This window comes from Ostrea edulis, chromosome 4, assembly GCF_947568905.1.
Source record: "Ostrea edulis chromosome 4, xbOstEdul1.1, whole genome shotgun sequence".
Taxonomy (NCBI): domain Eukaryota; kingdom Metazoa; phylum Mollusca; class Bivalvia; order Ostreida; family Ostreidae; genus Ostrea; species Ostrea edulis.
The window spans coordinates 46,613,800-46,629,817 of record NC_079167.1 but is presented as its reverse complement, the minus strand read 5'-3'; the positions used below and the strand labels follow the sequence as shown (position 1 = coordinate 46,629,817).

At 33.7% G+C, this 16,018-nt stretch overlaps 1 protein-coding gene across 1 annotated transcript in view; it reads left to right on the top strand.

Moving 5' to 3' along the window:
• LOC125670998 (glutamyl aminopeptidase-like) overlaps positions 1 to 16,018 on the top strand; it is a 288,688-nt gene that overhangs the window by 66,306 nt on the left and 206,364 nt on the right. Inside the window, exon 2 of the mRNA XM_048906475.2 lies at positions 710 to 851. Coding sequence (XP_048762432.2) covers positions 710 to 851 — 142 coding nt within the window. The remainder of the gene's footprint in view (positions 1 to 709; positions 852 to 16,018) is intronic.

Sequence of the window (16,018 nt, the reverse complement as noted above, 5' to 3'; positions counted from 1 at the left end):
GGGTCTAACTTACTCTATAGTGTTTATATGTAAAATACTTAAATAACATTTTCTTTAATGTTATTGATACTAAATTGAAACTAAATGGATATTTAGAAAGAGCAGTTAGTCCTTTACCAAAACTGTAAATTTCATGATTCCCGGGGTAGGGGTTCTGACCTCAGTATACAGTATCTATCTGTAAGTTTGCTGATATTGTATAAAATCTAAATGCATACTTAGGAATAGTAGAAAAGGATGTACAAAAATGGTAAATTTACACATCTTGTTTTATACTGTTGCTGAACATTATAATTTAGCTTAGATATTCAGAACAGGAATTTTTCTCTCTCTAGATTTCATAGCCCTCGGTAGTAGTGATACTTTTTCACTAGTACTCAGGTGACCAATAAGGCCTGTGGGCCTCTTGTTTGTAAATCCAGCGCTTAAATTTCTATCAACAGAATTATCTATGGCATTTTTACTCCAAATCCAACACATACGTTATTTGTTAAACAGGCCAAGCCCCCCCCCCCCCCCCTAACCTTTTGGTGTTTTTACATGATGAGAATTACATATAACTCTGACAGTTGAAACCCTTCCACTGAAGTATGAAGTATTTAGCATATATTTTTAAATCTGATTTTCAATGATAATTGTTTACTTGTAGCTTTTGGAACATCCATTCTTCTAGCTTTTGAAACATCCATTTTTTATGATAAATTCTCAGGTACTTGGCAACGTCCAAATTTGAGCCTGTAGACGCTAGACGAGCCTTTCCCTGCTTTGACGAACCAAATATCAAAGCCAACTTTAGCGTTCACCTGGTACACCAAAATGGTTACATCGCCCTGTCTAACATGCCAGACGTGGTAGGGTATCTCCACTTATCAATAATCATTCGATTACTGAAAAAGTATCGAGCACCAGCCAAAACTTCTACGGAAAAAAATGTAACAGAAAAATAGCTGATATAGATCTGGATTTTGTTCTGTACTATATGCATATACAGCAATTTCATAGGATCTTCGTAATGGTGCAAAATAATTTTATGAGTAACCTATGATAAGGACCGTGTATTTGTATGTTTACACTAAAAAGAGTACCAAGTTTGCTCTTGGGCATGTCAAATAAAGGTGTTTTTTTCATTAAATATCATGTACATCATGCATAATTCTTCGTCTATTCCGCCATGCTTGTTATCGCGAGATCTCGTAATTGGAAGAGAAAAACCAAAAAATTGACAATCAGCGCAAATGTAGATGTTCAACATGGATTCGATCCATTCCAACATGGAAAGGAAAATCATACAGTGGCAGAAAAGAATTACACACTGCTGTTCTTTTTTTATTAACTTGATATCAAATTTAAACCTATCCAATACTAACGAAATCACTTTCTCCTCCGTACTCGTACATTGATGTAAACGCTACCTTGTATGGACATATGCAAATAACTTGAAAACCGGAAGCTCAGCTTCAGTACATCAAACATGGCGCACAATATGAATCGAGAAATTGAAATATATCGAAACTGTTAAAAACAATAGAATAGAGTCTCGCAAATCGTAACTTGCAGGTTGTAAATTTATGTATTGACCAAGAAACATACATGTACATGTATAATATCATTTATGTCGGTTGACTACTATGGTAGAATTAGACAAAGCACATTTTAAGGAATAAGAAAGGTCATTTATTCAATAAATAAACGACAAAGTAATAATCCAAATAACAATAGTATATCACAACTAGAAATTGGGACAGTAGATAACAAATAAGGTCAAATTTGACTAGCAACAACCCCAATAAACAGTATTATGCAATATGACTAAATACATAGATAAGGTTTGATTAGTAGTGCAAAATAACAAAAATAAACACTGATATGCAAACAAATATGTCTCCGAGTCATTGTTGTGATAAACCTAATCAAAGATCTACAGGTAAAAGTGAAGAAACAAACATAAGTACAGAAAAATACAATATCGTTGAGTCATTGCTGTGACAAAACTTAATAAAAAATACACAGGTGAACAAAACACCTATGTGCACAAAAAACATACAAGGTGGGGTGTCATAGGCCACCGCAACAAGATAGCAGAGTGAAAAAAATAGAACCTAAAAACCTGGCTTGTTGCCACCCCATCACACTATCACTTTTGTTTAAGCAAAGAAAACCTGCAAATGTTTAGAATGATTGAAAATGTTGCGAGAGGGAATAGACTCTATTCACGCGCGCGATGTAGTTCGTTTTCCATCCACAGCCTCATTTTTTGATGTTGTATTTTGACTGACCTGAGCCGAAAGCACAAATGAGTTTTTCTGATCGCTTGTCTGTAAACTTTTCACATTTACAACTTCTTCTCCAGAACCACCGGACTAATTTCAACCAAATTTGCTTACAAGCATCATTGGGATAAGGGCTTTCATAATTCTTTAAAGGTTCCACACCCAATGAAAAGGGAGATAATCAGGAAAATGAATTATAAATAAATGTTAATAGTTTCTTATTTGATATGCATGAAAACTGTCTAGCTTTGCAAAGAGTACATTTATTATATACTGGGATATTTGTCTATAGAGAGCACCGACCCCCCCTCCCCCCCCCCCCCCCGTCATTTGTGTTGTTTTCTTTGGGTACAAATTCTATTTGAATTATGTGGTTAAAGGTTATCATTTGCAACATGTGTATATACTATATAAAAATCTGTGATATTCATGTTTATCAAACATGGGAATTATAATTTAAAAACAAATACTGTTTCATGTACACATTTGTTTTTGGCTTACATTTGAATAAACTAATATGATAGAAAATGGGCATTTCAATGAACTAATTATGTAGGCGAACATGCAAGTTTTGATTAGCAAACCATTCAATACTAGTATGCCTGGTACTTCAATGGTACGATCCCGTGGGAATCCGGGTTAGAATAGGTTCTCAGTACCCTCTTGCTTGTCGTAAGAGGCGACTAAATTGGGCGGTCGTTCGGATGAGACCGCAAAGACCGAGGTCCCGTGTCCAAGCAGGTGTGGCACGATAAAAATCCTTCCCTGCTCAATGGCCATAAGCGCCGAGCATAGGCCTAAATTTTACTGCCCTTCACCGTCTCCATATGAGTGAAATATTCTCGAGGGGGACGTTAAATAATATTCAATCAATCAATGGTACGAGGGCGAGTCCATAAGTAACCACCCTAACTTACTTCCGGTTGAGATCCACCTCTTCTTTTTCGATGCAATTGCCTTCTAGTGTGATGCACTTAGACCAACGGTGTTAAAGTGCCATCAACCCAGAAATGAAAAAGTCAGGGTCATTTCCATTGACCCACTCCTCAATTGCTGTAATGACGTCTGCGTCAGACCGGATATGGCGTCCACGGACATTCTTTTTCAAGTTTGGGAATAGGAAGAAGTCGCTAGGAGCTAGGTCAGGCGAATAGGCAGGATGTGATATTAATTCATACCCGTTTCGCTCTACAGCATCCATTGCAACTTTGCAAGTGTGGACTCTCGCGTTGTCCTATTGCAGCAAAACACCTTTATATTGATTTATTTAATATTGTTTAACGTCCCTCTCGAGAATATTTCACTCATATGGAGACGTCACCACTGTATAATGACAGATATAAACTTTCAGCAAAAATCCTAACCTTTCCGACAAGGCCAAATTTGCAATAGGGTCCTTGATTCCTTTTCGAAATATTTTACATCAAAGATGCAGCATGCTCTTTTCAACTTAACGTTTAAAGTGAAAGTAGAATTGCCCGTCAAACTCTCATACATCTCACAGTCACAGTTTCGAATCCTATAAAAAGGCACTGGGTCAATGAAGAATGGTCACCTCCCTATATTAATACAGATAACAATGAAACTATTTAAATTCTATAAAATACTCTTTTAACATATTTACAATTTAAACCTGGTCACTTTAATAGCTTCGTATTGGCAATTCGCCTGACTTTAATGAGTAGAACTTGGTCATCTCCAAATATGGTTCTATACATGTGATCAAATCAGAATATTTATGTTCCTTAGTTGTTGACTTGCCAAGTAGCCTTTGTTTGTTACTTGATAAAGGCAGTGAAAACAGGACAGTGATGTGAATTGAAAAAAAAAGTCATTTATTTTGAAAATGACGAAGTTATATAACAGAATAAGCTAGTGGGGGTCAAAATAAGTCGAAAACAAAAATACAAGAACATATGTATCACATATGTGTATGATTATGAAATCTGACCCTCTACAACACATAATGAAATATCGAAATAGAGCTGCCTGCAATCAAATAAGGTGGGTTTTACAAATAAATCAGGCACACACACACACACACACACACACACACACACACACACGCGCGCGCATCAAAGTAGCATTACAAAGGAGGATGTGGAGGGTGGATGGTGGGTATCAAATTAATGTTGGTATCAGGAGAACTCGTACCCAGGAGAACCCGTACCCAGGAGAACTCGTACCCAGAAATTTGGGTACGAGTTCTCCAAGAGAAGTCGTACACATCAATATCTGGGTACGAGTTCTCCTAGAGAAAAATTTTGTCATTTCTGTCATATGATAAGAGTTCTCCTGGGGAATTTTTAAAAAATGAAAATCTAGGTACGAGTTCTCCCGGAGAAAACAAACTCAATCATTTTGTTAATTGGATTCTTCTGGAGAAAAACTATGTCTTTTTTGTCATATAAATTATGGTAAGAGTTCTCCTGGAGAAAAAGTATGTCTTTTTTGTCATATAAATTCTGGTAAGAGTTCTCCTGGAGAAAAGGTTTGTCATTATATACACAGTAATCAAAATTTTGATACGAGTTTATCTCATTAAGAGTTGTTTGTTGTTTTGTTTTTTCATTTGAATTGCTGTTTGGCTTGAGACGATAAATAGTCTAATTATTGCAATTAAACACCATTTTTAAACCTGCGACATTATATTTTTATTCTCCGGCACGTTTTTCACCAGGAAAACTCGTACCCAGATTTTTATAATACAATTGACTTAAGTTTTTCTTTAGGAGAACTCGTACCCACATTTATATTTGATAAAATGACATAGTTTTTCTCCAGGAGAACCCATACCCAGATATTAATGGGTACGACTTCTCTAGGAGAACTCGTACCCAAATTGTTTGGTGTATATATATATATATATATATATATATATATATATAAAGCACTGAAGAACCAACAACATTCAGTATCCAAAACTGTCGGATCTATATTAAATAGATACAATGGTCAGGGAAAATAATTATATAAAGCACTAGAATGACCAACGACATGAACAATTGGAATTGTCAAATTTTCGGGACAACCTGTCCCTTCGTCAGGACGTGAAAGGATTACATTATGGAGAAAACACAAATATAATTAACAATAAGCACTAAAGCTACACTACAAAACTAGCTAAACACTTTTCCAGTGGATTACATGTTGCAGGCTTTGTTATTAACTCAAAAAAGAATAACAATCAGGGTGTCTGGTCACCGTGGTATCAGTCGGTAAAGTGTGAAATTAATTAATGGAAGAACTAACTTGGCCGATCAAAAGGTGAAACAGTTAATTCGTACATCGTGGTATTCTCCCCTAGATCAAACTATTGAAAATCTAAATTTTAGAAAATAGTAAATGAAATTGGCGTAATGTCTAAACTATTGGTTACTTGTAAAAAACTAAAAATGGAACTTGATGATGAGTGCCAACGACGTTGGCAGTGCTGGTACTGCTATGCATCCAGTTGGTGAAGCAAGGCGATGTATCGTTGGTAATATGAGGCGGTACGCAGATATCTTAAGAGAAATAAAGTTATGAGAAATAAACCGTTGTCGTTTATCAGAGGGAGAATAACATTGTTATATCAGGAATAGGTTTAGCCAATGTGTCCATTCTGGCAAAGTCAATAATTTTGTTCATGCCGTTAGGACGGAATGACTTTAGTCTGTGCATCCAGAATTTTTCTTTTTTCTTTCTATCTGTGGAGCTCCAGGTTTGGTTGTGATCAATAACCACGACAATCATGTCTTCCCATTTGTGGCCATCTAGGTTGAAATGTTCTCCAACAGGCTCAGTGATTCTTTTGGTTTTGATGGTCGACCGGTGGTTATTAATACGTTTGCGGAGATCTCCTGTTTCACCAACGTATTGCTTCTGGCCACACACATCTATATGATCACTAACTTTAATTTTTCTGTATTCGGGTGCTGAAATGTGTTGTTTATGAACTCGTATACGAGTTCGCAGAGTAGTTCCAGTTTCACCGATATAATGTTTTCCACAGCCAGCACATGTTATAACATAAATTAAATTTTTGGTGGAGCACGTCATATCTGAATTTACCGTAAATTCCTTGTTGTTAAATTTGAACGAATTTCCTTCCCTTAAGTATGGGCACGTTCCGCATCGCCGATCGCCACATTTGGTAACGGTGAAAAAAAAATTGTTGGACTTTTCCTGAAAATTAGATTTACATAACAGTCTCCTAAGATTTTTCGGTTGTCTCTTGCTGTTGATAAAAATATATTTCTTCATAATTTCCCCCATTTTTTCATCTGTTTTTAGTAGGTCGTTGAGTTGCCGAACGATAGGTGTAACATTAGAGTTCCTTGGATTCTATGTTGTAACAAACGGTAAAATGTGGGAATTTGTTGTGGGATTGATTTTGGATTTATTGATAAGATTTTCTCTATTGAGTTCTCTGGCTTTCTTGATTCCGTCGTTTATAAGTTTGATTGGATAATTCTGTTTTTGTAAATAACTATTTAATTCCCCTACACGTTGTTCTCTGGTAGGTTCTTCGCTAACGATGGTACATATTCTTCTGGCGAGGTTGTAAGGTATGGCACGTTTTGTGTGTCTTGGATGCGAGGACGAAAAGTGTAAATACTGGTGAGTGTCCGTGTGTTTGTAAAAAAATATCTGTAATTATTTTATCCTCCTTTTTGATAACAGAAACATCCAGGAATGGTATACAAGATGTACTGTAATCCATTGTGAATTTTAAATTGATATCCAATTTGTTTAGAATGTTCTTATATTTATTCAAATCCGTAATGTCTTTGTTCCAAATAATGAAGCAATCATCCAAGTATCTTTTCCAGTTTTGTCTTATATATAGACCGAATTGTTCATCAAATGATTTTTTAACTTTTTGGTATAATAATTCCTCTAAATAGCCGAGTGTAAGTGTGGCATATGTTGGAGCCATTTTGGTTCCCATTGCGGTACCTTTATCTTGAAGATAGTGTTTGTTGTTGAACTCAATGACCTACTAAAAACAGATGAAGAAATGGTGAAAATTATGAAGATATATATTTTTATCAACAGCAAGAGACAACCGAAAAATCTTAGGAGACTGTTATGTAAATATAATTTTCAGGAAAAGTCCAACAAATTTTTTTTCACCGTTACCAAATGTGACGATCGGCGATGCGGAACGTGCCCATACTTAAGGGAAGGAAATTCGTTCAAATTTAACAACAAGGAATTTACGGTAAATTCAGATATGACGTGCTCCACCAAAAATTTAATTTATGATAATTCCAATGTTATTTATTACAATTGTTTTGATTGGACAAAAATAAAGCTGAACAAGAGTTTATACATCAATAAATCCGAAAACACGATGTATTCGTACACGCCTGAAAACAAATAACATAGTGCGGAGAAACTATTCAAATTTTTGCAATTTTCAATAAAGTGAATGAATTGGAATTATAAGAATCAAACATTCTTTTTGAAGAATTTATCGATCGTGTAAACTCCGGACATTTTACTCACAAACTTAACATAAAAGTGCTTCGCACTTTTATTCAGTTTGTGAGTAAAATGTCGGGATTTTACACATCGATAAATTCTTCAAAAAGAATGTTTAATCCTATATTATAACATGTGCTGGCTGTGGAAAACATTTTATCAGTGAAACTGGAACTACTCTGCGAACTCGTATACGAGTTCATAAACAACACATTTCAGCACCCGAATACAGAAAAATTAAAGTTAGTGAACATATAGATGTGTGTGGCCACGGACAATTCAGTGTATTTCCGTTTTATAAACTGTATACAGAAAATACTATTTCCCGACGAGAAAAAGAAAGACACTTTATTAAGAGGCTGTCTACGATAGAACCATGCAAAACCAAAAAATTATTATGGAAGGTGTTGTCAAATTTTCAGACCATTTTATGATATTTCAAAAGTATTTTACTAGTTATATCATATTTTGTGGCAAAATCGATGAGTACCTCCCGAACGAACACCTAATGGGCCGTTCTATTTTTAGCACAATATACACATCAATTTCATGCAAAAATGGTGTATTTTCAGCTAGTCATTAAAATAGCAAAAGCAGAATAATCACATATAATTTCAGTTCCGCATAGTCTATTCGAACGGTATCTTTGAATTGGTGAACATAACTTTAAAGTTCATTCTCCAGATTTAAGACGTATAGTGTTTGAACTAGTAAGATTATGTAACTTTCAAATTGAATGCTATTTTTAGTGAGTCATAAAACCCCAAGAAACGCTTAAAATAAATAGTTTCGTGGTTTAAAACACAGAATTATGCATAAATTATCACTACTAAACGGAATTTGGTTGCAAATAAATAGAAAGTCATTTATTTGAGGTATAAAATTCGGAAATTTTATCAGAAAATTATCTCCCTTTGTGGAACTCTCATGGAAGAAGGTAAGAAAGAATGAATCATAAAGCAGATGACAACAACATGGGTGGAAAGGGACGGAAGATAAATTTATAGTCTTGGTGAAAATTTCAAGGAAAGAGGGAATTATTTACATCAGGATTGCAAGAAGTATACTTCAGCACACTTGAGATTTTTAAATGTCCATCAGAAATTGTGCGAATTCCAGAATCAATGTTAACTGCACTGCACAGCTGGTGTGCATCTAGACTTAACAGTCATAAGCATGCCTATGCCAATCATGGACATTGACTTTGAATAAAGAACAACATGTTGTCACCCATTACATGACAAATCTAACTCAGATGTGACGGGGGGGGGGGGGGGGGGGGGGGGGGGTGACTCCGTGACTCCAAAGCTGATAGATCTGCCACATTGCTCAAGCTGACAACACATGTTCCATTGATTCTGGTAAGTTAAATTTTTTTATTTTCCTGCACTAACAGATATTGAAATATGCACTTATGCATAAATACTTATGGATGAAATTTTTAAAATTTTACTTCTATTTGAAATTTTTAAGATATCAATTTGCTCAATGCACAATTTTCTAGATTAAAATACTGTTACAATGTATTTCGGTAATATAATGAAATATATGTTGGGTGTTTGCAGACCAGACAATGTATTGAGAAACACAAAAGTTGTGCCCAGATTAAGACAGATGTAAAGAAAGAGTTGAAAGGTATGATACAAACAAATGTCTGAATAAAATCTAATAGGAATTTAAGTGACACCTTCTAGGTTAATGACTAACATATAAGTTGATAAGAATTATGGAAGGAAACTGAATTAAGTCAAACAAATAAAGTACAAATTCAGGTCCAGGATTTTTCTGGAGAATGTAAGAGATCGCAATTTATATTGTAGTTTTTAGACATTTTTTTAACTTTTAAAGAAAATGATAAAAGAACTGATTGAAGGGAGAGGGTGTGCATTATTAATGTAACTGTAGTTTAACTGCTAGTTTTTTGTTCTATAAACAAAATTTATTTAGCAGTGCATATTGGAATCAAGATAATTTTAAAAATCAATTTTGGAATAAAATCAAATGTCATTAAATATTTATGTATGAGTCTATGGAGATATTTGTGAGATCTATTATTAATGAATTGAAAATCAGAAAGAAGTAAGATTTTATTAATGATTCTGTTATTTACATTGTATCATGTTTATTGCACACTTAATGATAAATGCAGGTTTAGGTAATGTGGAATGCTTCTAATCACTTTGAAACTTTCCTGTGATTTCGATAAATAGAATTTTGTTTTATGTAAGACAACAAGTTCACATTATAGATGTAGCATATATACCATATGTATATGTAGTATTGTATAAATCTCTCTGCAGACAAATAAAAAAATTAAACTTAAGAGTATATAAGATATTTGTTTTAATTAAAACCCTGCCTATAGTCGAGAGCCCTACAGTGATCAGGCCAAATAAAAGAATATGTGTGGTTCCGGTTACCCGACCGTCCCTAGTTTTTACCCCCGACCCTAAATTTTTTTTTGACCATTTCCAATATCAGTTACCATATTTTGCCGAATATAATGCACACTTTTTTTTAAAGATTGCATAATATATACCACTATATATATAGGTTTTTGACCTATTTTCCTTCAGGTGAAGCTTGACTGTAAGTTCATTCATAGCTAATATATAGATACCGCTAAAATGCTAAGCTGTAAACACTTACTACAGGCCATCTAACATTAGACAGAAAGTGACTTAGAACTAAAGAGTGCTTACATAAACAATAGTGCATATTTCAGGTTGGTTGACTATACTAAGCGATCACCCTCCTTATTTTTGAAAAAGTTGAATAAATTTAAAAACTTGGAAGGGCTTGAAAACAGTAAGTACTCTAGTTGAAATATCATTTCCTACTTTCATGTTCAAAAACATGATTGTGGCAATTGCACTGATTTTTTTCCCTTGTATTTATTTTTTTATTTGAAATAAATATATAAGAATTGTCAAAACTAGGGTGATCCCTACCAATTTTGATAGGTATATATACATGTACATGTATATCACACCATATATAAATGGTACATGCAAAGAAGTGAAAGTAAAAGAAAATTGTGTTTCCATCTAAAATCTATCATTAAAAAAAATTAATTAAAAAAATGAAATAAAATATTTACCTACCTACCCTATTTTTCAAGGGAGTGTAACCAGAACCACACATTATTTTATCTGGCCTCAGCCTGTGTGTGCATCTGTGCATTAACAGTTTTCATGACTTTTTTGGCAATGTGTCTGCAACTATTGATTTGAAAATTTATACATGCTGTCATTGCATTCATATCAATGGGTTACAGGTCAAGTTACTTTTTGTGCTAAAGTTTTTGATCTTCTTAAATTTGGAATTTGACCCAAATTTTAAAACTGGGTGAATGATAGGCTGTCATATTTCATATTAACAATCTTTGTGACAAGACCTCTCTTTTGGTATCAAAGTTTTTGACCTTGTTTATTGTTCTTTGTTGCCATTAGTGTTTCACAATACATGCATCTTTTGTTACTTTCAATTTTATGCTTCAGGCAAGCCATGTTTAGGCAACTCACCCCCTTGGTTAGACAACTCACCCCTTGTTTAGACAACTTGACCCATGAAATATTGTTTTTTATGAGAACACTAGAAAAAGAAACACCGTCTATAAATCAATTAATTATCAAATTTTAATTTTATTAGATCACAAAGAGTATATCAGTGCATACTCATTTGAGATAGAAAATTCTCACAATGAAATGAAAATCTTTATTTCGGTCTCTAAATTCAAATTCAATGATTAAAAGAGATGCATATGCATATTATTGTGCAATAAAAACTAAACAAATTGCAAGGAAGATTTTAATACTAAAGGGTGAGCTGTTGTAATTGTAATTTATGGTTAAACGTAGCCATAAAACCTCTAAATATCATGATAAATTTTCTGATTATTAAAAGTTCAAAACACAGGTGTGATGCTAATATGTCTGGGTTTTCTATATGACGGGGGGGGGGGGGGGGGGGGGGGGGGGGGTTCCTAACCAGAGGCAAACTCATGAAATAATAAGAATTGTTTTGGTATTTTGCAGATGTTTTCTGAAGTAAGACAGCCATACCCCTGCTTTCCAAGGAACCAAACAATTACTTTCCTTGTATTGACATGGTGAAAAATGGGGAGGGTCCAGAAAATGATGAAGACCTCCAGAATGTCATCAGTGATATTGTTGCAATTGAATGTAGCCAATTATTATCCAATATATATTATCTACAGCTGAACTCATAAGTGGTTAAGGAAAAACGTTTTAACTTTTTTATTCAGGTTATAATCCTTTAGGTTGAAATAAATACCTACTGCTAGGAGGTTATTTTACATCTCTCAGGATTTTCTAGATGTCAGATTTCCTAAAACTCACACTTGTGCTTTCATTTTTTTTATTTTTGAATAAATGTACAGAAAAATTGAATGTTCGTCTTTGGGATATTTTTTGAAACTATTTCAGTTGAAACAACAACAAAAAAAGAAGAAAAAAAAAAGAATTGCAATGATTAAATCTGTATGTTTATCATGAATGTGTCTTTTATGATCTTGCATGTGACATTCATTAATTTTTGACATTACCTGACTTACAGTGGAATATCACCCCCCCCTCCCAACCTTTATAGCTTTACTTACAAGTACAATAAAACTACATATGCAGAGTGAATTTAAAACATGAGATATATATCATATGTTGTAATTGCCTGCTGAATTTGATAGAAAGCAAAAACGCTTTGAATACACGATTCTTGTATATGACTACAATAAATGTAGTATTTATTGGTGGAAGGTAATGGTGGAAGATTTTTTCAAAATAACCCCTCTCCCTCCAATATTGGGTCAAAATACAACAAACAATAATTTTCACCCTTCATTAATGCTCATGCATCACATGTGCAATGATATTATTACGTTATCTAAAGATTTTAACTCTACACAATCGACATTATTACCCCCCCTTTTTTTTTTCTTGCATAAATCCCCCCCCCCCCCCCCCAATATACACTAAATTTCATTTACAACCAAATATCCCATTAACATGTATTAGAAATTGATAGGTTCTACACATGTATCAAATATGATGTCTATTGAAGCGTTTCTTGGGCAACTATACCTGTTTCAGTGCAAATAGGTGAAATTTGGTAAATTTTCCGCATTTCCTTCATTTTAAAACTTTGATAATTTAATGCACTGTGTATTAAAATCTGGTTGTTTATGTGTTATTAATTCCTATTTGTCTCCGCAATATCACGAAATAAGTATCATTAAATTGCAAGACATGGATTTTGTAATAAACCAAAAGAAGAGTACATTGTCTGATTTTTTTCAATAGATCTAAATATACAAATGGGGAAAACCAAGTGTCTCTCGTTTCCATGGTTACCGATCGAGTGGAATGAAAATTATTATTTTTACGTTCAAGTTATGTTATCTAAAGCATATATACCAAGTTTCATGAAAATATGGCGATTTTAACAACACCTTCTTTAGTCCTTGTAAAGCGTAAAAAGTGAAGAAAAATAAGTAGAGAGCAATATACAAATAGAGCTATAACATTTTTATTGTAAAAAGGATAATAACTTGTCATATATGGTTCCAAACAACCTTTCACATAATTGTATATTACACATCAATATCAAGTTCAGCAATCATTATTAACATGCAACAACATTACTTCAACAGAGCTACATTGGCCAATTACCTTAAAACAGTGCACAATATTTGCACACAGGGTCATACCTTTGCTTACGCTGCAAAAAAATTACCCATCAAATTCCTTATTTTATTTCATTAAGTGGTCAGTCTATTAGTAAGTAAAATATATGAAAAAAATTATACACCATAATGGGGTTCAATATGGAAGTAGCAAAAAATTCCTAACCCCACCCCCTTTTAACAAACTACACATTTTCGTAAGAAAAAGGGTTATTAAAAGATGTTGTAAACAATCCATCAAAAACAGCTTGCTGAAATTCGAAGATTCTTTGTAATACCTTTTTTAAATTAATAAATATAATACAGAAAGTATGTATTTCAAATTTTAGCTTATATTTTGTTGTAGTTCTCGTTGTTGACCTTTGTGCACTTACACTCAGAATATAGATTTATCATACGTCATCATATTTGATGATTAATATCAAGAGTTTTCCCAAATAAAAATCCCCACAAAAAATTGAAATACAATTTATATTTGTTAAAACAAATGTCTCCATTACATCCCAACCCCTTTAATATACTGCATGGTATGGAGGAGAAAGAATGAGCAGGAACATAGACGTCATGAATTGCACTCGGTGCATTGAGAAGAAAGATTCAGCCACCAGAGATAAACTACTGACCTTTTTATAACTTAGAATGTTTAAGCATTCCCAAATTACCTCTTTGAAAATTGAACATGACAATAAGAAGGTTTCTATAAGCTATTTCAGGGGCGGATCAGGAATTGAAGTTGGGAGGGGGGGGGGGTGCAACTGTATGAGGCAGGGGTCTGGGGGCCGCCTTGAAGGGGGGGGGGCGATTCCCCAGAAACTCCTGGATTTTACAGATTTTTTAGGGCTTAAAATATGTCTCCTATGTAGTAATTTTTATTATTTTCTGTCATTTTTAATAAGGTGAAATTAATAAAATAACGCAAATTTTAAGGGTTTTTGGAAAAAGTAGCAGTTCTCCCACTAAAAGTAATTCAATAAATCAAAAGATTTTGTCAGACATTTATTTCTCTGAGATTGGAGGAAATTATGGCTTTTATCGTATATATTTCTCTAAACAAGAGACCACGATTTACTTTAAACTTGACAATTTTAGGGGGGCTCGCGCCGGTTGCCCCCCACCACCACCCCACCCCACCCCTTATATCCGCCAATGCATTTATGTATGTGCTCTTGCGATTGACCTTTTTGCACTCACAATGATTGCATTAATATTTAGTTATTTTTCATACATTTTTTTATAATAACCAGACACGATTACCTATTATAAGAAATTGATATGATTATACAGCATAGTGCACCAAATATGTTTAAATAACAACTTTATATTTAATATCAATGGAAAGATTTCCACCCAATCGACCCATGGATTGATTGATTGTATCTTGTTTAACGTCTCTCTCGAGAATTTTTTACTCATATGGAGACGTTACCAAGACCGGTGAACGGCTTTAAATTTAGGCCCTTGCTCGGCGCTTACGGCCATTGAGCAGTGAGGGTTCTTTAGCGTGCCACATCTACTGTGACACTGGGCATCCGTTTTGAAGGTCATCTCAAACACATTGATTAAAGTTATAAAATTGGTATTTTATTTTCATTTAGAAATGTTTACTGATTTTGATATATCAAAAACTTAGAATAATCAACAATGACACTTCCTCTATATTTATACAATATTATTGTCTTTAAAAAAGACATGTAATACATGAGTACATGTACTTGTTTTCCATTAAATTCACACTTTAGTATGTTGCACAATATATCCATTGCTCTGGGCTCACAAATACATTATTGATTCTATCCAAGTCCCACATTTTGCAGAAGTTCTTGAATTTTCTCTGTAACCTGTAAAGTTGTGGGGTCCAGGGGATATGACATCATCAATGTAAATGAAGTACCTGTTATAAAAAATATATTCTGTATATTCAAATATTGAAAAAGAGATGAATATCTAATGTACTAAGAATTGTCTTTATAAATGTCTGGTGTTAAAATGAAAAATTCTATCTTACTAAGATAGGAAATATTGTACCTTCCTTGCTAATTTTCATGGCAAATTGCTGTTGAAGTTGTTGGCTGGAAGCCCATTTCAACTTGCACTGGTCCTTAGGATGATGCTTAGAAAAAAATCATCATGATTAATATTTGCACAGTCAGTATTAATCATTAATTATACTGTGTCAGACAATGTCAATTTTAAAATTGTGTGTCTCAATGCATGTTTAGTGAACTTTAAAATGCTGATATATTGAAAATTACACACATAACATGTATTTTATTATGTTAATTTTTAAAATCTTGTCTGAAATCAGTATTACATATGTAACACTACATGTATGTTAAATGTGTGCAGTGCAGCAATGTGAACTCTTGCAGTAGTAGTACATCTGCATGATTGTTATTTATTTCATATTGTTATAGTTACCTTCTATTTAAACTGTACATACCCTCCCACCCCCGGGTCCTTAATGAGGTGAATAAACATCATAATTATCATATTACAATATGAGATGACAGATATGTTTTCATAAACTGCCAGTTCATTCTAATAATATCAAAGTGTGGGTCAAGAGAAGGACATACAT